Source organism: Carcharhinus amblyrhynchos, chromosome 20, assembly GCF_965287045.1.
Source record: "Carcharhinus amblyrhynchos chromosome 20, sCarAmb.v2.hapA, whole genome shotgun sequence".
NCBI classification, from domain to species: domain Eukaryota; kingdom Metazoa; phylum Chordata; class Chondrichthyes; order Carcharhiniformes; family Carcharhinidae; genus Carcharhinus; species Carcharhinus amblyrhynchos.
In genome coordinates, this window is record NC_137343.1 from 13934423 (window position 1) to 13960555 (window position 26133).

The following is a 26133-nucleotide window of genomic DNA, read 5'->3' on the forward strand; positions in this document are numbered from 1 at the left end:
CTGTTATAATACAGGAAGTGTAGCAGCCAATCTGTGTACAGCAAGATCCAAGAAAAATAGCAGTGCGACAATGATATTGGCCGGTGGAAAAATATTGAACTGTATCCAGGAAGAACCTCCCTGCTCTTTGAATAATTCCACTGGATCTTTTATATTCACCTGAGAGGTCAAATGGGATTTTGGTTTAACAACACATCTCAACAGCTGCATTGGAATGGGACATGAACCCACAAACTTCAGACTTGGAGGCCACATTGCTAACACCACACCACAGTTGGTGCAGACGCAGATATGGCTTAAGTTTTGAAGCAATGTGCCCAAACAGATTTTTGCCTACCCAACCAAAAAAAAAAGTGGGGTCAGGTCCCAATTTAGTCATGTCTCGCTGAACATTATACTACAAAGACCCTCCCCCACCACTGGATGGACAGTTTGCAAATCCAATGTCCCACCTACATTTTTACTTAGGTTATACAGACAGATTGGGTCCTTTTCATAGGCTGTCATATAACTGCCAGCCCAACACAAACCATTCTCTTAACGCACTTGATTTCAGACAGATATTTAGGGAAATGTCACCCATACACAAAATAATCTTAAACAACCACCTCAAATAAGAATCTATTCACTTGCCCCAATCTTGCCAAGCTTCGCTGCCATCTTGAGTGGCGACAGCCCATCATTGTTCAAAATGGCCTCCAGGCTGCAGTCCGGGTACATCTTGGCGCATTTGATGAGGAACAAGTCATACATTTTAGTCAAAAACTTGGTATTCTCCCTGGTGTTATCGGCAATGGCGACCAAGGCATGCAGCACCGTGTTTCCCCGTGAATCCTGTCTTCGGAGGTCCACGATCTTGTCTGGGTTCTCAGTGAGGTAGTTAACGATGTCAGGCTGGTTAGTACAGGCAGCCAGGGAAAGGGGTAATTCACCTGAGGAAATAAAGGCCACAGACACAGTTAATGGAGGTCGAGAAAAAAACATTGCTTAATTTTGTGGGAGAGGACTGATGAGTTTTTTCAGGGAGTTCTGATGATTTTCTGAGGAGGCTGATCATTCTTTGGGACATTGATGAGCTTTTGGGGAGAATGTGATGAGGTTTTTTTAGGAGGGAGACTCTGATAATTTTCTGACACCTTCAGCACTGGCGTATCAAAGGCATTTCCACTTTGGCCATTCCCAGGACAGTTACAGCAAGGGTTAGTTACCAGAACAAAGTTAATCTTCCCAACTTGGAAGTCTCAAAGCATTCATTCTCATGGCTTCTGAGGAGGAAGGTCAGACTTCTGACTATCCGACGGGTCCAGCCGAGTGGACATCAGGGATTGAAAACCCTTGGATTGGGTATTCCAGCACCGATCCTGCTTGTAACATCAGTAGGAGGGCTCCACATTTACACATGGCCTGTGTTAGGGTCACAATGGCTGCAGCTCTGGCTGACAGAGTTAGAATCTCCTACCCACCATAGAAAAGTTTGTCCATGTCTCTCCTCCTGACCAGGAAGACAATGCTTTGCCTTCCCCCACTCCTCAGCTCACCTTCTTGGTCTGGACCCTACCAATGGGACCTACAGCTCATTTGGCTATAGTGTGGGAGGGCAGCATGTGGTCATGTTGCTGTCATTCAGAATGCATCCTTGCCTTTGGAGGGTGGGAACTTAAAAACCATTACTTATGAGCTGAAAGAGGGAATGATTACTATCATAAAATTCAGAGCAGAATCTGTGAACTAATCACTTCATTGCCCAACCATATCAAAATGAATACAATGAGATGTCTTAATGGTTACAATTGAGAAAATTTGGGAGGTTAAAAAAAAAATCAAACTAATAACATCCCAGCCTGTTTGTGTGGAGTTTGCATGTTCTCCCCGTCTCTGCGTGGGTTTCCTCGGGTGCTCCAGTTTCCTCCCACAATCCAAAGATGTGCAAGTTAGGTGAATCGGCCATGCAAAAAATACTCCTTAGTGTCCCAAGGTGTGTAGGTTAAAGGGGATTAATGGGGGTAAAAGCACGGGGTTGTGTGGCTAGGGCCTGGGTGAGATGCTCTGTTAGAGAATCAGTGAGAACTCAATGGGCTGAATGGCTATTCTGCACCGTAGAATTCTATGATTCTATGATGCTATGATACTATAAGCATCAATAAACATATTATTTAGGAACAATTCCAATCCAATCAAAGGATCCCAGTAGATATCTCGCTTTCTCAAATACAGATCCAGATCCAAGAGCAATATTTCCTGGCAAACATAATGGGATAGCTACAGAGAAATCTTTATGATATAGGAATATGTAGGAAAAATGATCACCTTGATCCCAGGCATATTAGCAGAGGCTCCTCCTCACTCTAACTTTAAAAAATTCTTCCTAGTTTTCCATATGCCAAAAATACATTTTTAAACTTTGTTGATAACATTTTGTATGATCATCCGAGCTGTCTCTGTTTGCTGGAATATGGCTGGAAAAGTGATCTGCAGGCAGCTTCTTCCTTGTTCCTATCTCTACATTCCTTTTCAAAGTTACAAAGTCAATGCACAGAATGGGCAAGGCAAGCCCTTAATCCATCTCCTCGCTTGTTCCAACATACAAACCAAAATCCAATTCATGGTCCCAATACAAGAGACATAAAAGATCCAAGCTGACAAAGGCAGGCATTGTATCTGATCTCACACTTGATGCTATGCTTTAAGTTTATTTATTAGTGTCACAAGCAGACTTACATTAACACTGTAATGAAGTTACTGTGAAAATCCCCTAGTCTCCACACGCCAGCGCCTATTCGGGTACATATAGCGAAAGGGAGAATATAGCGTGGCCAATGCACCTAACCAGCACACAGAGTGGAACAGCGGTTAGCACTCTGCCTCACAGTGCCAGGGACCCAGGATCAATTCCAGCTTCCGGTCATGTCTGTGTGGGGTTTGCACATTCTCCCCATGTCTGTGTGGGTTTCCTCCAGGTGTTCTAGTTTCCTCCCACAGTCCGAAAGATGTGTTGGTTAGGTGCACTGGCCATACTAAATTCTCCCTGAGTGTACCTGAAGTAATGCCGGAGTGGGCAGCTGGGGTCGTTCACAGTAACTTCATTGCAGTGTTAATGTAAGGCTATTCGTGACTAATAAATAAACTTTGACTTTATTTTTCACACTGTGGGAGAAACCAGAGCATCCAGAGGAAACCCATGCAGATCTGCACACACAGTGACCCAAGCTGGGAATTGAACCCAGATCCCTCGTGCTGAGGCAACAGTGCTAACTGTGCCACGCTTGATCTTAGCCAAAAGGCCAAGAAGCGATGCATACTCCTAATTATACAGTCTCACTATTAGGGACTTGTGGCTACCAGAGTGACCCTACCCTATTTAATTTGGAGTGGCTGGATTACATATTCAGAACTAATAGTACTCCCAAATTGCAAATCAACTCTGCTCTGATCATTTAAAAGTTTTGGCTATCATTTGGGGAAAGTGTGTCGTGAAATCCTTAATTTTAAAGTGACTGATGAACATGACAAGAGAAAGCTTTCCATCTTTCATTAGGCATGGCTTCCACCTCAATGGACAGAGAAAGCCTCTCTATACAAAACTCCTGAATTTTCACATAAAGGGTTGACCATTTAGAACTGACATGAATAGAAATTTCTTCCCTCAGAGGATTATGAATTTTTGTCATGCTGTTACCCAGAAAGCTTTAGGTGTTCAAGTGATGAGTAGATTCAAGACAGAGATTGATAAACTTGGAGATGCAGTCCACAGGAAAATGGGACATGGACATGGGGAGTCGAGGTAGAAGGTTAACCATAAGCATACTGACTGGTGGATCACTAACTATTTCTTAAGTTCTGGCGCTGCTTTTCAGGCATCCATACAGTGAATTATAACTATAGCCCAGCTCCCTCCTGCATTTTACTTGCCCTCCATGTTGAAACACCGAGATTCCTCATAGCAGTGTCATTCAGGCAGGAGGATCAAATCCTGGCATCATATTGCTTTGCAACAACACTCCAAACTCAATGTCGCTTCATATTATTATTCAAAGCCTGTAGTGACCCATACTGTTCAATCGGAGCTTTTACTGGCCATGCAGACAGTTGAGAAAAAAGTGTGTCAATTATTTACAGTTAATTATACAACCTCACATCACCCACTGCCTTCAGTTTGATCAATGGCACTGTGCCAGATATCAAATTAACAATCTGTTATTTACCCCATTAAGTTCAAACTACAATTTTCTTCTGAGCAGGATAATGGAACAGGAAGCAGTTGCTAAGAGACAGATCTTAAGAGAAGATATTGAGAGTACCAACGCAAGTTGAATTCCCCCATAACAATAAAAAAATTCTGAGCACTCAAATTTATTACACCCACGACATAAACAATCAAACTCTATAAGCTACAATGTACCAGGCAGGCATAACGGGTCATTCTCTCACACACAGAAAAATGTCTGTGTGCATCTTGTTACGCAACACCAATGGGAAATTCTTCTTCACACGATCCACTTGGAGAATAAATCCACAACTAAAGTGATGCGAGGGGAAACTGGAATGATCTGGATGCAGCAAAGGACTTAAGGATATTTCTGGAAAGATGAATTTAGATGGGTTGAATGGCCTTTCTTGACCATTATTATCTTCTGACACAACACACACAGTACACCATACCAGCTTCTCTATATCATACAAATATATGAAAAAATCTGTGACAAACACAGAGTCTTGGTGGGGAAGTATCTCACCCCTCTTATTGGAAGAGGTCTTCTGTTACTTTTTATACCAATCTCTGTACAAGCTAAAATGTGCATTTGCTGATTAAACCAGTTCGAAACTGGGCAGCATTGGTAAAATGCAAAAGTGCCTGAAATTATAAATGTTTTCTTATTAAAATCGAGAGGAAAGACATGGTGAGACCCCAGGAATAGTAACAGGAACAAAAAACACATTTTTTGAAATGGGTTTGTGGAGTGTCAGGATTTCTGTACCTGGAGGCAACACCCAACATTAAACTCGGCAGACACAATGTTAGCCGCTGAGAAACCTTTAAAAAAGCTGGCATTCCCAGTAACTGTCTTTTTGTAAAATTATGAAGCCAGTAACCCTGGTGGCACAGTGGTTAGCACTGCTACTTCACAGCACTGGGGACCTGGGTTCAATTCCCAGCTTGGGTCACTGTCTGTGTGGAGTCTGCACATCCTCCTTGTGTCTGTGTGGGTTTCTTCTGGGTGCTCTGGAGGAAACCCAACAGCACAAGACCAGTATCTCAGGAGTAGGTACCACATAAAACTTCATGTAACATCAGTCACAAAGATATCTCCTTATAGCCATTTCACTCCGGGCTGTGTGTGTCTCAAGCTCATGAGTGTGGGGCATTGTGTCTGATTTATGTACAAGGACAACTGTGAGAGGTTGGCCAATTGTGTGTCATGAGGCTAAAGGTGTAAAGCAGATGGTTACAAAAGTACAGTGATTACTTTTACAGAATTACAAATAGAAATTGGATTTTTAGCATTTAGAAAGAAATTGTTTAAGCTCAAAGATTTTGTTTTGTAAATTACTTCCTAATCAATAAAGGTGGCTCAGTGGTTAGCACTGCTGCCTCATAGCACCAGGGTCCCAGGTTCAATTCCGGCCTTGGGTCCCTGTCTGTGCAGAGTTTGTACATTCTCCCCATGTCTGCATGGGTTTCCTCCGAGTGCTCAAGTTTCCTCCCACAGTCCAAAGATGTGTGGATCAGGTTAATTGGCCAGGCTAAATTGCCACTTAGTGTCAGGGGGACTAGCAGGGTATATATGTGGGGCTACAGGGATAGAGGGATTGTGGTAGGTGCAGACTCAATGGGCCAAATGGCCTTCTTCTGCACTATAGGGATTTGATGGGATTGTATGAACCAGTTTAATAATTAGCTAGTCCCCAAACAGGCTGCCAGTGAAAGAAGGTCCGATCAATCAATTGAATTTATTATAAAATAGACTTGTCAGTAAAAGAAGCCCATGGGTCAAAGGGTTCATGTGTGTATGCATCTTGTTACGCAACACTCAAAGCATAGATACAAAAATGGTTAAGAGACAAAAAGCAGAAAAAATGCCAGGACAAGCAGTTAAGGCTCTTTATAGAAGATGCTTAAATGGAGGCAAAGCATGTTAAACCTTTAGAAATCATTGGTTAGGCCTTAACTAGTGTCCAATCTGGGAACATGCTTTACGGAGGATGTCAGTCTTTGAGAAGGCGCAGATAAGATTTACTAGAATTATAATTGGAACGGGGGACCTCAGCGACATGGAGAGATAAGAGCAGCTGCAGTTGTTCTTCTTAGCGCTGAGAAGGTTATGGGGAGATTTAAAAGAAGAACTTAAAATTACAAAATCTTTTGATAAATAAGCAGAAACTGAAGGTCAGTAACTCTGGTGGCACAGTGGTTAGCACTGCTGCTTCACAGCGCTGAGGACCCGGGTTCAATTCCCAGCTTGGGTCACTGTCTGTGTGGAGTCTGCGCATTCTCCCCATGTCTGCATGGGTTTCCTCTGGGTGCTCCAGTTTCCTCCCACAGTCCAAAGGATGTGCTGGTTAGGTGCTTTGGCCATGTTGAATTCTCCCTCAGTGTATCTGAGCAAGAGCCAGACTGTGATGACTAGGGGATTTACACAGTAACTTCATTGCAGTGTTAATGTAAGCCGTCCTGTGACATGAATAAATAAACTTTAAAACTCACTGATTTAAGATAATCGTCAAGAGAACGAGGGGGGCAATAAGATTTTTTTCTGTAGCGAGTTGTTATGATCTGGAAGGCATTGCTGGAAGAATCGCAGGAGCAGATTCAATAATCATTTTCAAAAGGCGATTGGTTATTGGAATATATGAAGCGCTGCGGGGAAAGAAGAGGGGAGAGGGATGAATTGGATAGAACCATGGAAATATAGAAAATAGGAGCAGGAGTAGGCCATTCAGCCCTTCAAGCCTGCTCCACTGTTCAACATAATCATGACTGATCACCTATCTCAATGCTATACTCTAACACTCTCCCCATATCCCTTGACACCTTCAGAATCTAGAAATCTATATCATTCCTTCTGAAGTATATTCTGTGACCTGGCCTCCACAGTCATCTTTGGTAGAGAAATCCACAGGTTCACCGCTCTCTGAGTGAAAAAGCTTATCCTCATCTCAATCCTAAATAGCCAACTCTATATCCTGAGACTGTGATCCCTTGTTCTAGGCCCAGCCCCAGAGGAAACATCATCCCTGCATCCGGCCTGTCAGAATTGTATATGTTTCAATGAGATCCCCTCTCATTCTTTTAAATTCCAGTGAATACAGGCCCAATCAACTCAATCTCTCTTCATCAGACATTCCTGCCATCCCAGGAATCAGTTTGGTGAGCCTTCACTGCACTGCCTCTTTGGTGAGTATATCCGTTCCTTGCTAAGGAGACCAAAACTGCACATAGTACTCCAGGTGTAGTCTCACCAAGGCTCTGTACAGCTGCAATAACACATCCTTGCCCCTACATTCAAATCCTCTTGCAATGAAGAGCAACATAACTGCATGTTGCCTCTCAAAGAGGTGGCCTAGTCACTATGGGCTGAAAGGATATTCTCCACCTGTGGGATATGATTCTTCCATGTTATTTATAGTTAAGATTTAGCTTGGTTTAGACCCTTTATTAATAGCAATATAAAATGTTATTATTACAGTATTAGAACAGTACTCTCACCAGGCAAACACGCTAATCAGGTTAGAAATGCAGTTTACTTGCCCTGACTCCCCAATCATGCCCCCAACCCTCATCAGCCCACATTAAGATGTCAGAGTCTGCGTTTTGCTGCTTCAAGGCTCAATAAGATCTAAAATAAGATTTAGAATCCTTTGATCTAAATTTACTGGTCCCTCTGCATTTCCCATATACTCTCACAGAACGCAATACATGGGGTTGTCATCTCTGGTTTAGAACCAATCCATTTTCAGAATAGGGTGTCCAGAATGTTTTTCAAATGAACCAGGCACAAAATCAGCCAAATCTTTTGAGGATTGACAATCGCCATTGGATTAGCAGTCCACTCACAATGCTGTCCTTACACCAAAGCTCCACCTTTCTTGCCGGAGTTCAGAAGCAGGCTTCCTCAGAAATGTAGACAAGGGGGTCCTTTCCCCTTGCACAGGAGTGTAGGACGATGCCATGCCATGCCCCCTTGGTATGTCCCCCTGGTATGGCAGTAGTTGCTGGGGAGGCGATGGCCTAGTAGTATTATCGTGAGTCTATTAATCTAGAAATCCAGCTAATGTTCTGGAGAAGCGGGTTTGAATCCTGCCACGACATATGATGGAATTAGAATTCAACAAAAACATCTGGAATTAAAAATCTACTGATGACTGTGAAACCCTTGTCGATTGTCGGAAAAACCCATTTGGTTCATTACTGTTGTCCTTACCTGGTCTGGATCCTCTCCAGATTCACAACAATGTGGCTGACTCTCAACTGCCATTGGGCAACTAGGGAAGGCAATAAATGCTGGCCAGCCAGTGACACCAATGTCACAAAAATGAATTATTAAATTCCAGTAAGTAAATGTCCCAAAGCCGCTTTGAGAAGCTACAGAGCAGTGGTAAGTGTATACAGCGAGTGGGTGAGGGGGTAGGGATGGCAGGTAGGTGGGTGAGGGATATAATCAGGTTAGTGGAGGGTAGTCAAGAAGTCGGTGGGGATTGCGGGGGGGGGGGGGGGAGGACCATAATGGGGGAGGACCATAATGGGGGAGGACCAGTCAGTAGTATAGTTATCCAGGAGTTAGAACTGTTTTTAATCTTTCTAACTTTTCTTGGATAACTAACCTGCTAAGTAAGTTGGAAAAGTCTCCAACTTTAAATCGGAGTTTCAGAAGGGAATTGTCCAACAGAAGCCAAACTTCCAGAGCAATTCCAGTGTACTCAGTTCCGAGGGGGATCTCCCCATGCATCTTCAGGGATACTCCCAGGGTATGATCATCTGGAGATCGGAAGTTCTGGACCATTTTTCTCGCAAGGGCCTTGACTGACAGGGCTTCATATTAGGATAAGTGCAACTCCTACCCATGATTTTAAATTAAAATGAATGGAAACAAAATTGTATGGAACATGCTGATTATTTCTCGAAATATTATCCCAAGGCATTTGACAGAACGCTGGATTCAAAACTTCTGCTGTGAAAGTTGATAAAATATAGGACAGATTGCTATTTCACTGACAACCATGCCTCAAAATGCAGAAATGGTTGGTTTTATGGCTACTACAAAGATTCTGTGCTGAGCAAAGAACTGCTATGGTGCAGAAGGAGACCATTCAGCCCATCAAACCAGCACCAGTTCTCTGAATGAGCAATTCACCTAGTTCCTTTCTCCCTAATACCCTGCTCATTCTTCCTTTTCAAATAACAGTCCAATTCCATTTCTTGGATGTTTCGATTGATCATGCCACAACCAGACTCTCAGGTCATTCATTCCAGACCTTAGCCACTTTTCCTCATGTCGTCTTTGCTTGCTCCTTCTTGATCCTTTCACGAGAGGGAAGTTTCTCCTTGTCTGTCCTGTCCAGACCCTCATGATTGTGAATGCCTCTATCAAATCTCTTTTCAGCTTTCTCTCCTCCCAGAAGAACTATCCAAACCCCTCTCCAACATATGAATGGTTCCAGGGATGAGGAACCATTCTCTTTATTCTTGTCTATATACTTCCATATATCAGAACTTAAGCTGTGATCCCATTCCTTAAACTGCACTGCCCTGCTTGTTATCCAGTTATGGACTTGGGAAAAATGTGGCAAACATTTCTGAGAGGACACTGATTCCGTCAATTCACAGAAAGCAGTGATGTATGGTGCAAGATCCAACAGATCTGCTATTTGAGGAAGTCTTGAGTCTGATGGTGAGACTCTGTCTTTGTATGGAATCCTAATCATGCAACCAATTTTACTGGGAACAAAAAAACTGCCCCAATTCAGAATGTCAACAGTTGTCACTTTCACAAAGTTGATCCAAATGAGTATTGAGCATTATTTAGTCCAGGTTATCTACATAAGGGGGCTTAATGAGACAAAATCTAAAACAAGAAGTTATCAAATGAAAGCTCCACTGAGGAGAGTAATTCTGTCACCACCCCATCTTCTCAAGATTATAAGAAGAATGGTTCACTTATTACAGAAGCCTTAAATGAAAAAATACACAAGAGATTTGCCCTGAAATTCAGGAAGGAATGACAAATAAATCTACATATATCATAGAACATAGAACATAGAACATAGAACATTACAGCGCAGAACAGGCCCTTCGGCCCACGATGTTGCGCCGACCAGTTACAAAAACAATGACCCACTAGCCTATACCAATCCCTTTTCGTCCATAAACCTATCCAGAGATCTCTTAAACGCCCCCAAACTAGACGCATCTACAACTGCAGCAGGCAGGGCATTCCAATCCCTCACCACCCGCTGGGTAAAGAACCTACCCCTGACATCCGTCCTGTAGCTACCCCCCTTAATTTAAAGTCATGCCCCCTCGTGCTAGCTTTCTCCATCCGAGGAAAAAGGCTATCACTATCCACCCTATCTAAACCCCTAATCATCTTATATGTTTCAATAAGATCCCCTCTTAGCCGCCTTCTTCCCAACGAAAACAACCCTAGATCCCTCAGTCTCTCCTCATAGGACCTCCCCACCATACCAGGCAACATCCTAGTAAACCTCCTCTGCACCCTCTCCAACGCCTCCACATCCTTCTTGTAATGCGGGGACCAGAACTGCACACAGTACTCCAAGTGCGGCCGCACTAGAGTAGTGTACAGTTGCAACATTACACTGCGACTCCTAAATTCAATCCCCCTACCAATAAACGCCAAGACACCGTACGCCTTCTTGACAACCTTATCTACTTGATTCCCAACTTTCAGGGATCTATGTACACACACACCTAGATCCCTCTGTTCATCCACACTATTCAAAGTCCTCCCGTTAGCCCTATACTCGACACATCTGTTGCTCCTACCAAAGTGAATTACCTCACACTTCTCCGCATTAAATTCCATCCGCCACCTCTCGGCCCAGCTCTGCAACCTATCTAAGTCTCCCTGCAGACTATGACACCCTTCCTCACAATCTACCACACCTCCAACTTTGGTGTCATCAGCAAATTTACTAATCCACCCAACTATACCCTCATCCAGATCATTAATAAAAATTACAAACAACAGTGGCCCCAAAACAGATCCCTGAGGCACACCACTCGTAACTGCACTCCATGATGAATATTTACCATCCACCACCACCCTCTGTCTCCTATCTGATAGCCAATTCCTGATCCAACTTCCTAGATTACCCACAATCCCATACATCTGCATTTTCTGCAGAAGCCTACCATGGTGAACCTTATCGAACGCCTTACTAAAATCCATGTATACCACGTCAACTGCCTTACCCCCATCCACCTCTTTGGTCACCTTCTCAAAAAACTCAATAAGGTTAGTAAGGCACGACCTACCTGCTACAAAACCATGCTGACTATTTCTAATCAATTCATTACACTCCAAATAACTATAAATCCTATCCCTAATAATTTTTTCTAAAACCTTGCCCACAACAGAAGTAAGACTCACCGGTCTATAATTCCCGGCAAAGTCTCTGTTCCCCAAGCTATATGTCCAGTGAAGTAAGGATGTTGTGTAACTTGGAGGGAGACCTTGAGGTGATGGTGTTCTCATGAACTTGTGCAGTTTGTTGGTCTCCCGTGATTTCGAACTTCAGGAATCTTGGTCTGTATAAATGCTGCCTAGGCTTACTCTTTCCAAAGAATGTGTGCGATCCACTTTATTGTGAACTTGGCTCAATCCATTTCCTCAGCAGAGGGTATGTTCTCTCGAAATAATCACTGATTTCTGGACCCAAATCAACAAAATACACAATATCCATCTGTATATCTGCAGATTTCCCTCTGGCCACCTACACGCCATGAATAACATCATCAGAGCACCATCAGAATCACAGAATAGAACAGAACGAGGACATTCAGTCCATCAAATCTGCTTCCCATGAAGTAATAGAGGATCTCAGTCTTATCTCCATAACTTCCAATCCCAGTGGAGTTCAATTCAGCTGCTTTTTGAAATGGCCAGTTGGCTTTTGCAGTGAGCCTGTTCTACATTAATCTCAGGGGACAAAAGCTTCTTCTAACCCCTGCCCTCATTTCTTAGTTTTAAACCTGTGACCAACCCGCCCCCACCACCCCTCATTCAATGCTCAAAATGGTCAGTGCTTCTCAAACATTTTGGTCCATGGGACATTCAGCCAGTGCAAAGGACCCCACAGCTCACCTCCCATTCCTACCTCACCTATCACCATCACAAGAAATCTCATAAGAATTAGTAAGAACTGATGGAAACTATAAATATTTCATGGCTTTCTCACTACTAAATGTAATAAATCTGTGCATTATTTACTAAATTAAATTTAAGTAAATTATTTATGTGTGCCAGAAACAAAAGTATATTATAGACATTTCCATAATATTAATAGAGGCTGCTTATTTGAAACGTTCAATATGTATTACAAAATTATTACAATAATCTTTCTTTGAGAAATTAATACTTACTCTTACACCTACACTTCACCTTCTTCTCCAGGCACCATAGTACCCTAAGAGGGCATTGGTGACCATGGCTTCCATTGGATTGGTCCACAATTACGCTTGGCAAAGTACCGCAGTGGTTTGCCTTCTGCAGTATGGCTGATTGAGAAACTCTCCCACACGTACCGCCTGCTATCAGGTACACTGGAAAGATTTACAGCCGATAATCAGCCTGTTTGATCATGTTAAGAACACACCTTCCAAAGCCATCAAGTCCTGACGTCAGATCTGAACCTAGAGATTCCAGTTCAGAGGTAGGGACACTATCACCTCATCACAGGATGTCTGATAATTACCCTAATCAATGAATGATATTGTTTGTTAAACTATATCGTTGCTGCTCTCATTAATGACAACCATGCAAGATTCGGAAGTGGTCTGATTTTGCAATGTGACATGTAGTGAGGGGTCCGGCCTGTTTTCTAGAATGGCCTCTAACATGGCATTGCACGTCAGTGACTTGCATTTTAGACTAGCCCACAGGCCACCTGGAGGACTACCAGTGGTTCATGGGCCAGACTCTGAGAATCACTGGTCTAGATTGATTCAGTAATTGTGGAGTCATTGCACCATTCCTGGTGTGGTTTCTGAAAATTCAGAGAAGCTAAAGATTTTACAAATAGAAATGCATTTCTGGTAAAGATCCAGGGTTGGATACTGTTTACACGAAGCTTTTTTCTTTCACTTTGAAGTTGAGCCAGATAGAAAGCTAAAGGAAAGGAACTCAACAAGAGGTTATTATGCCCTGACTAAACGATTAGCAAGGCTTTCCTCACGGGTCCGCCCTCACCCTCATCAGTGACCAGCTCAGCAAATCCAGTGGAAGGAGGACGGAATAAACAGAAGGCACAAAAACACAGACTGTCAGCAAGCCAACAGCACCAATACAGGGTAGGCGAGCCAGGAAGCCACACCCCGAGGAAGGTACTTTCAAAACACACATTTACCTCAGAACTTGGGCAGGAGGAAAACACAAGTCCAGCTTCTGAGACACTGCTTCTTTCATACATTTTCAGACACATCCAGCTAAGGTTGTGCCATTACTATGAATAGTCTGTTCTTTACGGTGACTTTATTTTAAGCTTCCTTTTCCCTGAAACTGCACCCCCTGCTAAACTGGCAGCAATTTATTACAACTCCCAAACACGGAATGTTGCTGATTTTTTTTAGACTTAGTGATTTTGGTAATACTGGAAACAGAGACTGTAAATTAGAACAGTATGGGGCTAGTGGTGGGGGGGGCGGGGGGGGGGGGGGTGGAGAGAGAGAGAGAGAGAGAGAAAAAGAAAAAGATGATAGATATTCAACTTTGAAATACTGGTAAGAACTGGTGTTTTGTTACTGGCAACATGAGGACATAGGAACATAAACAAATATGGGCAGCACATTAGCACAGTGGTTAGCACTGCTGCTTCACAGCTCCAGGGTCCTGGGTTCGATTCTCGGCTCCGGTCACTGCCTGTGTGGAGTTTACACATTCTCCTCATGCCTGCACGGGCTTCCTCCGGGTACTCCGGTTTCCTCCCACAGTCCAAAGATGTGCGGGGTTAGGTTGATTGGCAATGCTAAGAAATTGCCCCTTAGTGTCCAGGGATGCACAGGTTAGAGGGATTAGTGGGTATAATGTGTAGGGATATGGGGGTAGGGCCTGGGTGGGATTATGTTCGGTGCAGACTCGATGGGATGAAGGGCCTCTTTCTGCACTGTATGGTTCTATGATACTCTATGAAATAGAAGCAGGAGTCGGCCCTTTGAGCCTGATCCGTCATTCGTTTTGATCATGGCTGATCAAAGTCAACATCCTGATCCCACCTTTCCCTCGATCCCTTTAGCCCCAAGGGCTATATCTATTTTTCTTTTGAAATCACACAACGTTTTGGCCTCAACCACTTTCTGTGGTAGTGAATTCCACACATTTACCACCCTCTGGGTGAAGAAACTTCTCCTCACCTCAGTTCTAAAAGGACTGTGCAAAGACGTGCAAATTAGACGGATTAGCCATGGTAAATGCACAGGGTTACAATAACATGGCGGAGGGGAGAGGGTAAGATGCTGTTTTGGAGAGTCGGCATAGGCTGAATGTCCCGGATGGCCTCTTTCCACACTGTAAGGATTCTATGGTTCTAAGAGCTTTGTCAGTGTTGCACGTTAACTCAGATGCTCAGAATTCCACTCCTTCAATGTCCAGCTGGTGTGGTGTGATGAAGGGTCGTCTTGACTCTTTCTCTATTCTCTCTCCACAGATGCTGTCAGACCTGTTGAGGTTTTCCAGCATTTTCTGCTTTTGTTTGTGATTGAATACTTGATTCATTCTATTCTAATCATTGCATCTCTGAACTTACATTTTTTGTTGGATAGAATGGACAGGGAGATAGACCTCTCAACCAAGGCCAATAACCAGGGGGGGTTAGATTTAGGATAAGAGATTTAGCTTGGATTCAGATTTAGGGCAGCACGATGGCACAGTGGTTATCACTGCTGCCTCACAGCACCAGGAACCCAGGTTTGATTTTGGCCTTGGGTGACTGTCTGTGTGGGGTTTGCACATTCTCCCCATATGAGGCTATCAGGAGTGAATTAGGAAGCATGGATTGGATTAGGGGATTACAGGGACTGGGAACATCTGAAATGTGGAATTTTTTCAAGGAGCAGCTACTGCGAGTCCTTGATAGGTATGTCCCTGTCAGGCATGGTGGATTTGGTAGATCTAGGGAACCGTGGTGCACTAAAAGAGTTGAGTCGATGGTTAAAAAGAAAAAGGAGGCTTATGTTCGGATGAGATTGGAGGGCTCAGATAGTGCACTAGAAAGCTTTAGATTGGCTAGGAGGGAGTTGAAGAGTGAGTTGAGAAGGGCTAAAAGAGGACATGAGAAGACTTTGGCTGATAGGATTAAGGAGAATCCTAAGGCGTTCTATAAGTATGTCAAGAACAGAAGGTTGGTCAGGGCAAGATTAGGGCCAGTTACAGACAGCAGGGGGAAGTTGTGTGTGGAACCGGAGGAGATTGGAGAAGTATTGAACCAATATTTCTCTTCGGTGTTCACGCAGGGGGACATGAATATAGCTGAGGAGGACATTGGGTTGCAGGGGTGTAAAATAGACAGTATTACGTTTGATAAAGAGGATGTGCTGGAAATACTTGAGGGGCTGAAAATAGATAAGTCCCCTGGTCCGGATGGGATCTACCCTAGGATTCTCTGGGAGGCTAGAGAGGTGATTGCAGAGCCTCTGGCTCAGATCTTCAGGTCGTCATTGGTCTCTGGTGTAGTCCCGGAGGATTGGAGGATAGCGAATGTTGTCCCATTGTTTAAGAAGGGGAACAGAGACTTTGCCGGGAATTATAGACCGGTGAGTCTTACTTCTGTTGTGGGCAAGGTTTTAGAAAAAATTATTAGGGATAGGATTTATAGTTATTTGGAGTGTAATGAATTGATTAGAAATAGTCAGCATGGTTTTGTAGCAGGTAGGTCGTGCCTTACTAACCTTGAGTTTTTTGAGAAGGTGACCAAAGAGGTGGATGGGGGTAAGGCAGTTGACGTGGTATACATGGATTTTAGTAAGGCGTTCGATAAGGTTCACCATGGTAGGCTTCTGCAGAAAATGCAGATGTATGGGATTGTGGGTAATCTAGGAAGTTGGATCAGGAATTGGCTATCAGATAGGAGACAGAGGGTGGTGGTGGATGGTAAATATTCATCATGGAGTGCAGTTACGAGTGGTGTGCCTCAGGGATCTGTTTTGGGGCCACTGTTGTTTGTAATTTTTATTAATGATCTGGATGAGGGTATAGTTGGGTGGATTAGTAAATTTGCTGATGACACCAAAGTTGGAGGTGTGGTAGATTGTGAGGAAGGGTGTCATAGTCTGCAGGGAGACTTAGATAGGTTGCAGAGCTGGGCCGAGAGGTGGCGGATGGAATTTAATGCGGAGAAGTGTGAGGTAATTCACTTTGGTAGGAGCAACAGATGTGTTGAGTATAGGGCTAACGGGAGGACTTTGAATAGTGTGGATGAACAGAGGGATCTAGGTGTGTGTGTACATAGATCCCTGAAAGTCGGGAATCAAGTAGATAAGGTTGTCAAGAAGGCGTACGGTGTCTTGGCGTTTATTGGTAGGGGGATTGAATTTAGGAGTCGCAGTGTAATGTTGCAACTGTACACTACTCTAGTGCGGCCGCACTTGGAGTACTGTGTGCAGTTCTGGTCCCCGCATTACAAGAAGGATGTGGAGGCGTTGGAGAGGGTGCAGAGGAGGTTTACTAGGATGTTGCCTGGTATGGTGGGGAGGTCCTATGAGGAGAGACTGAGGGATCTAGGGTTGTTTTCGTTGGAAAGAAGGCGGCTAAGAGGGGATCTTATTGAAACATATAAGATGATTAGAGGTTTAGATAGGGTGGATAGTGATAGCCTTTTTCCTCGGATGGAGAAAGCTAGCACGAGGGGGCATGGCTTTAAATTAAGGGGGGGTAGCTACAGGACGGATGTCAGGGGTAGGTTCTTTACCCAGCGGGTGGTGAGGGATTGGAATGCCCTGCCTGCTGCAGTTGTAAATGCGTCTAGTTTGGGGGCATTTAAGAGATCTCTGGATAGGTTTATGGACGAAAAGGGATTGGTATAGGCTAGTGGGTCATTGTTTTTGTAACTGGTCGGCGCAACATCGTGGGCCGAAGGGCCTGTTCTGCGCTGTAATGTTCTATGTTCTATGTTCTATGTTCTATGTCTGTGTGTGTGTGTTGCCTCCAGATGCTCCAGTTTCCTCCCACAGTCCAAAGATGTGCAGATTAGATGGATTAGCCATGGTAAATGCACAGGCTATGAGATATGGTGGTGGGGAGGGCCTAGGTGTGATGCTGTTTTGGAGAATTGTTACAGACTCGATGGGCAAGATGGCCTCTTTCTGCACTGTACAGATTCAATGGTTCTACAAGCTTTGATGGTGTTGCATGTTAACTCAGATGCTCCACAGTCAGAATTTCACTCTCTCAATGTTTAGTTGGTGTGTGACCATAGGTACTGAATAATGCAGGTCAGTGCACTGGCAGCAGCTATAATAATAATGCAACAGATCATTGTGTCAGCTACATTTGAGCCACCTGGGAATCCTACCAACCAGGGGATCAGATAACTGGTTGACAGTGACACCCTGAAACTCTCTTTTAACACTGTTATCTATAACCATATTGGCAGCAGTTTAAAGTTGGCAGTATGCTGAGTATGTGTGGCCCATGTCTGAGCTTTCAATGCAATTCGAGACATTGCTTGTATTGCAATAGAAACTAAGACATTGGTCATTGTCGTTGGGTTTATAAGTTTGCTAATCGAGTTGATCACCACCTTGATGCTAGATGGGATGGGCTCCAAGCTCTGCACAATACCTGTGCCAGTTGGTGTTGGACTCCTCCATGCTCCTTGGCATTGTTTGTCTTCTGCCCTGTCTGCAGACCGCTCATACTCAGTCTCTTGCCATGTTCCAATCACGTCTTGGAGCCTGTGCGGCCAGAAGATCCCACGCGGGATCTATCTCAACCCAAGAAATGGGAACATAACATATCCACAGTAAATTACTCCTGAGGTTGCATTTCAGTTCCCCACCAATGTGTTTGAAGGCCAGGGGCTCATAAAATAAAGCAAGTGGCCAGCCCCCACTTTCCTGCACTCCCCTGGCCTGTCTCCCATATTACATGATGTGGAGATGTCAGTGTTGGATTGGGGTGGACACAGTAAGAAGTCTCACAACACCTGATTGGGGGAACAGCAAATTGTGCGGAGGGTGTGGAGAGTCTGCAGAAGGATCTAGATAGGCTGGGCGAATGGGCCAGGAAATGGCAAATGGAATTTAATGTTGGCAAGTGTGAGGTGGTCCACTTTGGTAGGAATAATAGTAGGAAGGACTATTACTTACGTGGCGAAAAACTGCAGCAGGCGACGGTGCAGAGGGACCTTGGGGTCCTTGTGCATGAGTCGCAAAAACCCAGCTTGCAGGTGCAGCATGTGGTCAGGAAGGCGAATGGGATGCTGGCCTTCATAGCGAGGGGGATTGAATATAAAAGTAGGGAGGTCTTGCTGCAGCTGTATAGGGCATTGGTGAGGCCGCAGCTGGAGTACTGTGTGCAGTTTTGGGCGCCGCACCTGCGCAAAGATATTTTGGCCTTGGAGGGAGTGCAGAGGAGGTTTACTAGGCTGATACCGGAGTTGAGGGGGTTGAGCTATGAGGAGAGGCTGAATAAACTAGGCTTGTACTCGTTAGAGTTTAGAAGAATGAGGGGAGATCTCATTGAGACGTATAAGATGATGAATGGGATGGATAGGATAGAGGTGGAGAGACTCTTCCCGCTCAAAAAAGACAGTAGGACTAGGGGGCACAGCCTCAAGATAAAGGGGGGAGCGGTTTAGAACGGAGTTGAGGAGGAACTTCTTCACTCAAAGGGTGGTGAATCTCTGGAATTCTCTGCCCGTTGAAGTGGTGGAGGCTGCCTCGCTAAATATTTTTAAGACACGGGTTGATGGGTTTTTGATAAGAGAGGGGATTAAGGGTTATGGGGAGAGGGCGGGAAAGTGGAACTGAGCCACGACAGATCAGCCATGATCTTATTGAATGGCGGGGCAGGCTCGAAGGGCTAGATGGCCTACTCCTGCTCCTATTTCTTATGTTCTTATGTTACCTGACCAATCTCCCATTTTACAGGCAGCAAGTAATGCATCAGCCAGCCCTATTGAAGCTTTTAAGGGCCAAATAACTGCCTCTTACACTGTTTCCATGCTGTAAACCTCTATGACCCTATTTCGCCTGTGAGGTAAGGCAGGGGCAAGGTGAGCAGCCTGGCAGGTTTGACAGTGCAGGCTGCTATTGGGTAGGAAAAGGGGGATCTGCTTTGGGAACATTCCCTGTGCCCATTAGGGTCACTCTCCCTTCTAAGAATGTATTCCCCTCCCCTCACTCCCCCACCTTGGCCTCCCTAATGCAACTGTCCTTGATGGAAGTTCCACTCTGACCCTAATAAGGCTACCCCAGCACAATATCACTGAATTTCTGGTCAACAAGGTGCCAGGGCAAGGGGTGGGGGGAGCAATCAGGTACCCCCTGTAAAATCCAACCCATGAAAATCTGGTAGGTACTGCTTCAAGCTTCAATCCACCTGCCTTGTGACTATATGAAGTTTTCCACAATGTGCACTATTTTCCTGCCAGAACTGAGAGTGCTTTTGGCAAAATCTACCAGGAAATGCTCACATTCTTATATTGCGATTGCTCACAATAAAAGCATCTCATGGTAGTGTCGTAATTTCCCGTCAATTGTTTCGTTAGCTGTTTGTTGAAATACTGATGTACCAACAAAGGCAACAAAAATACATATACTAAAGGGCAGCTCAGTGTTGTAGTGCTTCAGAAAGCAGAGATTTACAGTAAAATTCCTCTCCCTAAATCTCACCCTCCCACCTACCCTCCAGCAATGCAGGTTGACTCCTTGTAGGAGCACAGCTTCATTGGCATCATTCTCGTACCAGGTGGCCATTCTTCATTTACAAGTCTTGATCACGAATGTCAGCGTGCTATTTGACCATGGGAACCTTCACAACGAGTTGGATCTCATCCTCACACAGTATACATCTCGGCATATGTCGGGGTGGGAGGGGTACAATGATTAGAACTCTAACTACTAAGCTCATATATATGGACCTATAACCCATCACAGGCTGGGCATTGACAGCGAGATCTTCCAGGTAGCTGTAGCTCATCTTCACTCAAAATAGTGCAATGCATCATCGGCTGCACAGTCAATTGTTAGCATTAAACAAAGAAAATTACAGAACAGAAACCCTTCGACCCTCAAGCCTACACCGACCATGCTGCTCGACTTAACGAAAAACAGGGACCATATCCCTCTATTCCCATCCTATTCGTGTATTTGTCAAGACATCCCTTAAGTCACTACCGTATCCACTTCCACTATCTCTCCTGGCAACAAGTTCCAGGCACCCACCACCCTCTGTGTAAAAAAACCTAACTCGTTCGTTTTCTTTAAACCTTGCCCCTCGCACCTTAAACCTATGCCCCCTAGTATCTGATTCTTGTACTCTGGGAAAAAGCTTCTGACTATCCACTCTGTCCCTGCCTCTCATAATCTTGTAGAGTTCTAGCAGGTCTATCAGGTCGCCCCTCAACCTCCATCGTTCCAGTGAGAACAAACCAAGTTTCTCCAACCTCTCCTCATAGCTAACGTCCTCCGTACCAGGCAAAATTTTGGTATATCTTTTCTGTACCCTCTCCAAAGCCTCAACATCCTTCTGGCAGTGTGGCGACCAGAATTGAACACTATACTCCAAGTGCGGCCTAACTAAGGTTCTATAAAGCTGCAACACAACTTGCCAATTTTTAAGCTCAATGCCCCAGCTGATGAAGGCAAGCATGCCGAATGCCTTCTTGACTAGCTTCTCCACCTGCATTGCCACTTTCAGTGTACCTGTACATCCAGATCCCTCTGCCTATCAATACGCTTAAGGGTTCTGCCATTTACTGTATATTTTCTATCTGTATTAGATCTGTCCAAACATTTCTCCCCCCCAGCACCTTTCAACTTCGGAGACTTTGAACATGAGGTATGTATCCCCAGGAGCAAAGAATTCCAGAGGAAGGCTCAGATCGTGACGTGGTTATGTTACTGGACTAGTAAATGAGAGGCTTGGACTAATAATTGAGCCAAAGAGTGAATTCTGACCTTACCATAGCAAAACCCCTTCTCTACCAAATCTACCCAAACTCATGAGAAAAGGAATACATTGCTTCAGCTGTTAAATACACACTGCTGTCGGTGCAGGTACAGCTATTGCCAATGAACCTTTATCTACCAATGTACTTCTCATCTGAGTCCACTGTGGTCAAAACATGCAAAAAAGAAAGTACTGAATTTACGTAACACAGTTCAGAAGCATTGAAAATGCCGATGCAATTAATTACTTCAAAATGCAGTGACTACTACTATGTAGATAAACATGATAACCATGTCATGCATGCCAAGTTCTATCAAACAGTAATGCGATAAATGGCCAGTTAGTCGCTGATTTGTGCTATGTTGACTGCGACTGCAAAAAAATTCTATTTCCGCTTTGACTTTTTTCATGGGATTTTCCACATTGACCTGAATAGACAGACAGGATGTCCCTTTAGTGTCACATACACAGTGCGCACCCCCACAGTACTGCACTGGAACGTCAACTTAGGTTCTGTGCTCAAGGACTGGAGTGGTTGCCAACTGAATGCAACTGCAAGGCTGGTGCTGGTTTTATGGTGTGGGCCAACGATAACTTGGAACTAGATTGTAAGTATTGAACATTGTCACAGCCTGGTGAGAGGAGGTTTCATCATGATAATCTGGAACGCATTCAAAACTTGCTCAAGATAATGGTGCGATCCCACTGCCCCATTGAAACCACCAAAATATTTTTCTGTTTGCACCCAGCATTTTCTAGCAGTCATTTATTTGTAATTTATACCTTTATTTATTTTCTCAAATGATGGCCTCCAGTCAGCTGAGTGGACGTTGATCTAAGCCAGACTCTCTGTCAAGGCTTGGAGACTCATGAGGGCAGCACAGTGGTTCGCACTGCTTCCTCACAGCTCCAGGGACCATAGTTCAATTCCCAGTTTGGGTGACTGTCTGTGCAGAGTCTGCACATTCTCCCTGTGCCTGCATGGGTTTCCTCCCGCAGTCCAAAAGATGTGCTGGTTAGGTGCACTGGCCATGCTAAATTCTCCTTCGGTGTACCGAACAGGCGCCGGAGTGTGGCAACTAGGGGATTTTCACAGTAACTTCATTGCAGTGTTAATGTAAGCCTATTTGTGACACTAACAAAATAAACGTTAAGCTTAAAAAAAAACTGGGGGTGTTTGGGGAAATCACCTTTCTACCCTCTCTCAGTCTTGCTTCCCACTCTCAGTCTGACAGAGCAACCAAACTGAACTGAGAGTTTCAAATGAGGGAGTGCAGCATCTTCTTACCAAAATAGAAGTATCCTCCTTCGTCTTTAGGCTGGAAGAACTTGCCTCTGGCCTGGGCGTGGACGTCAGCTCCCTTTTCAACCAGCAGTTCCACATAGTGTTTGCACCGCCGTTCAATCGCAATGTGCAGCGCGGTCTGACCTAAGACAAGAGGGAAAAAATGATGTCAGACCCTATTTTATCATTAAAAAGAACCCTAAGGAAAAACAAAACACTAAAAAGGGGAAATTAGAATGTTGGTCCAAATTGGTCTTGTATACATTTTGATTTGATTTGACTTAATTTATTATTGTCACATGTATTAGTATACAGCGAAAAGTATTGTTTTATGCATGCTATACAAAGCATACCGTTCACAGAGAAGGAAAGGAGAGGGTGCAGAATGTAGTGTTACAGTCATAGCTAGCATGTAGAGAAAGATCAACTTAATATAAGGTAGGTCCTTTCAAAAGTCTGATGGCAGCAGCGAAGAAGCAGTTCTTGAGTCAGTTGGTACATGAGCTCAAACTTTTCTATCTTTTTCCCCCACAGAAGAAGGTGGAAGAGAGTAAGTACAGGATGTGTGGGGTACTTGATTACGCTGGCTGCTTTTCCAAGGCAATGGGAAGTATAGACAGAATCAATGAATGGGAGGCTGGTTTGCATGATGGACTGGGCTTCATTCACAACCCTTTGTAATTTTTTGCAGTCTTGGACAGAGCAGGAGCTATACCAAGCTGTGATGCAACCAGAACGGATGCTTCCTATGGTGCATCTGTAAAAGTTGGTGATAGTTGTAGCGGACATGCCAAATTTTCTTAGCCTCCTAAGAAAGTAGAGACACTGATGGGCTTTCTTAACTATAGCGTCAATGTGGAGGTACCAAGTCAGATTGTTGGTGACCTAGACACCTAGAAACTTGAAGCTCTTGACCATTTCGACTTCATCCCTGTTGATATAGACAAGGTCATGTCCTCCACTAAGTTTCCTGAAGTCAATGACTATCTCCTTTGTTTCATTGTTACTGAGGGAAATATTATTGTCGTTGCACCACCAGTAAAATTGGGAAATAATAAAACTAGTCTGAATTATTCCTGTGTACTTGAAAATGGAACACCAATGAAAGGGGAAATAAGAATACTAGTGCGAATTGTTTGTTCCCTCCGAGGAGACAATTCTGCATTGCCCCTTTGTAGAACTACAAATCTGATAAGGCAAATTCCTTGAGGTTCTATCAAATCATTTTCAACCTTGAGCCGCCCAGATGCAAATCCCTGCCTTTCCTTGGCCAATTGTAAAGTTTTTCATTAGCCAATTGAATTAATTTTCAGCTGAATTGTTGTTCTACCCAAATCAAATCTTTTCAGATGTTCAAAGACTTTTTTTTAAACCCCTCATGTCGGAACACATTCCGATCTCTTAACAGACACTTTTGGCATCTTTGTCCTCCTTTATCATCACAATTTACGTTCCCTTTAGATGAGATTTATACTAAAGTTGGGGTGGGCGGGGGGGGGGGGATGCTATTATTGGAAAATTTTCTTTGTGTTCAGCTCTGATGAAGGGTCATGCAGTCTTGAAATGTTGGTTTTATTCTCTCTCCACAGATGCTGTCAGACCTGCTGAGTAATCTTCAATTGCTGGGCATCTGGGGCAGTTTGGAAAACTTCTCCCTTTCCCACCTTCCCTATGGCAGTGTGATTGGCAAATCTCTCTCAAAGAAAGCAAGCCATGCATTTTTATACTCCTTTCACAATGTCTGTAAATCGCAAAACACTTAACAGCTGATTGAGTACCTTTTGAAGTGTAGAAAAATAGTGAAATGTGCATTGAAATGTAGAACTGCATCAACAGGAAACAAATAAAGCAACAGCAAATTGTGCCTTTTAAAATGGTTGAAATTCAACTTGTGAGACTGGGAAATCAAGTGGAGAGTCGTACAATCTCATCCATCGCTGTGCTGCAACGTGCAGTCAGGCTCCAGCTGCTGCGCACACACTCAAGCTGCGAGTCTGGCTGATTCCACACTCCGGTTTGGGGTAAAATTCAGCACACAAAAAAAAAACTTATTTGTTGATAGCAGCAAAGCTTAGATAATAAATTCTCAATATGGGCAATACATTCTCTTATCAATGAAGCAGGAGTGTTGAGGAAAGCTTCAAAACCAACAGAAACCCAACACAATTCTGGTGAGCTGGGCAGGATTTTACATTCCTTTGTCAGGGGGTTTATGTTGTGGGGAGGGGGGCAGTAACATTCTTCAGACAGCCTTCCCACCAGCCCTGACCACCCCTCACATTTACACAATTGCCCTAATAGAGGCCCTCAAGTGCCAAGTTAATGATTTCTTAGGGGCTGTTTCCCATCCAACCTCGAGTTCAGGCTGGTGGGAGGAGTCCAGGGGCAGTGGGAGGCAGACTGGAATGCCGGACACCCAAAGCCCAGAAAGTGTACCTGAGAAGGGGTCCAGGGGCCTCGGGTGGGAATGAGGGGTGTGGGGTGGCACCTCTATCGACAGCCTTTCAACATCTAACAGACCCCCTCCTTCCTAAGAGTCTGGTCCCTGCAGGTACTTCCTGCCTCCTGCCCTCTCCACTAGTACCCTCACCCTGCCACAAGTTGCTCTATCCAGCACCAGGTCTAATATCCCCTTCCTGCCCTGAGACCCCCACACACCTAGTCCTGGACTTCTGAGACTTAAGACTCTGGAAACTACTTGCAGTTCCGGTCCTGCCCATTGCAACTTCTGGCACTATTGGAACTGGGCGGAAGTTCCATCTCCAATCAACCCCTTGGAGTATTAAGTGGCTGCAGGCAACTAGTAACATCAGCAATGCGTTCATGCCAACACTACAGATGGCAGGAAAGGAAACCGTGCAATCAAAAAATCCTGGTCTATATAAGTATATTTGTTACATTTAAGTTTAAAGTTTATTTATTAGTGTCACAAGTAGGTTTACATTAACACTACAATAATGTTACTGTGAAAATACCCCAGTCGTCACACTCTGGCGCCTGTTCAAGCACAATGAGGGAGAATTTACCATGGCCAATGCACCTAACCACATGTCTTTCAGACTGTGTGAGGAAACCAGAGCACCCAGAGGAAACCCATGCAGACATGAGGAGAACATGCAGACTCCACAGACAGTGACTCAAGGCCGGGAATTGAACCCAGGTTCCTGATGCTGTGAGGCAGTGGTGCTAACCACTGTGCATTCTGTTACGAACCCTGCGGAGATGTAAAACTTTTAAAAGGATATTTGAATTTCCAGTGAATGGCTAAAAGGATCACATGATAAGATTTGAAGTTTTAAAACGGTAATAATCAAAGTAAACACAACAATGATTTCAGTGGGTAACTTACACTCTAAATTGCAGAAAAAGTTCCCCATTTAACTTTTACAATGAGCTCCTGCTACAGTTCCACTTTAATCTGTGTCTTAAGTGACTTCTCAAGTCAACTCTGTATGGAAGAGATATATTTTCCTCTGTCCAAACAGGGATATTCACAATAGGAAA

General features: G+C 44.2%; 1 protein-coding gene across 1 annotated transcript in view; it reads right to left on the reverse strand.

Annotated features, from left to right (window-relative positions):
• The window catches only part of trpv4 (transient receptor potential cation channel, subfamily V, member 4), a 76514-nt gene that overhangs the window by 22794 nt on the left and 27587 nt on the right, over positions 1-26133 (reverse strand). The window contains exons 4-5 of the mRNA XM_080208105.1: positions 22633-22773; positions 634-932 (exon numbers count right to left, since the gene is read on the reverse strand). Coding sequence (XP_080064231.1) covers positions 634-932; positions 22633-22773 — 440 coding nt within the window. The remainder of the gene's footprint in view (positions 1-633; positions 933-22632; positions 22774-26133) is intronic.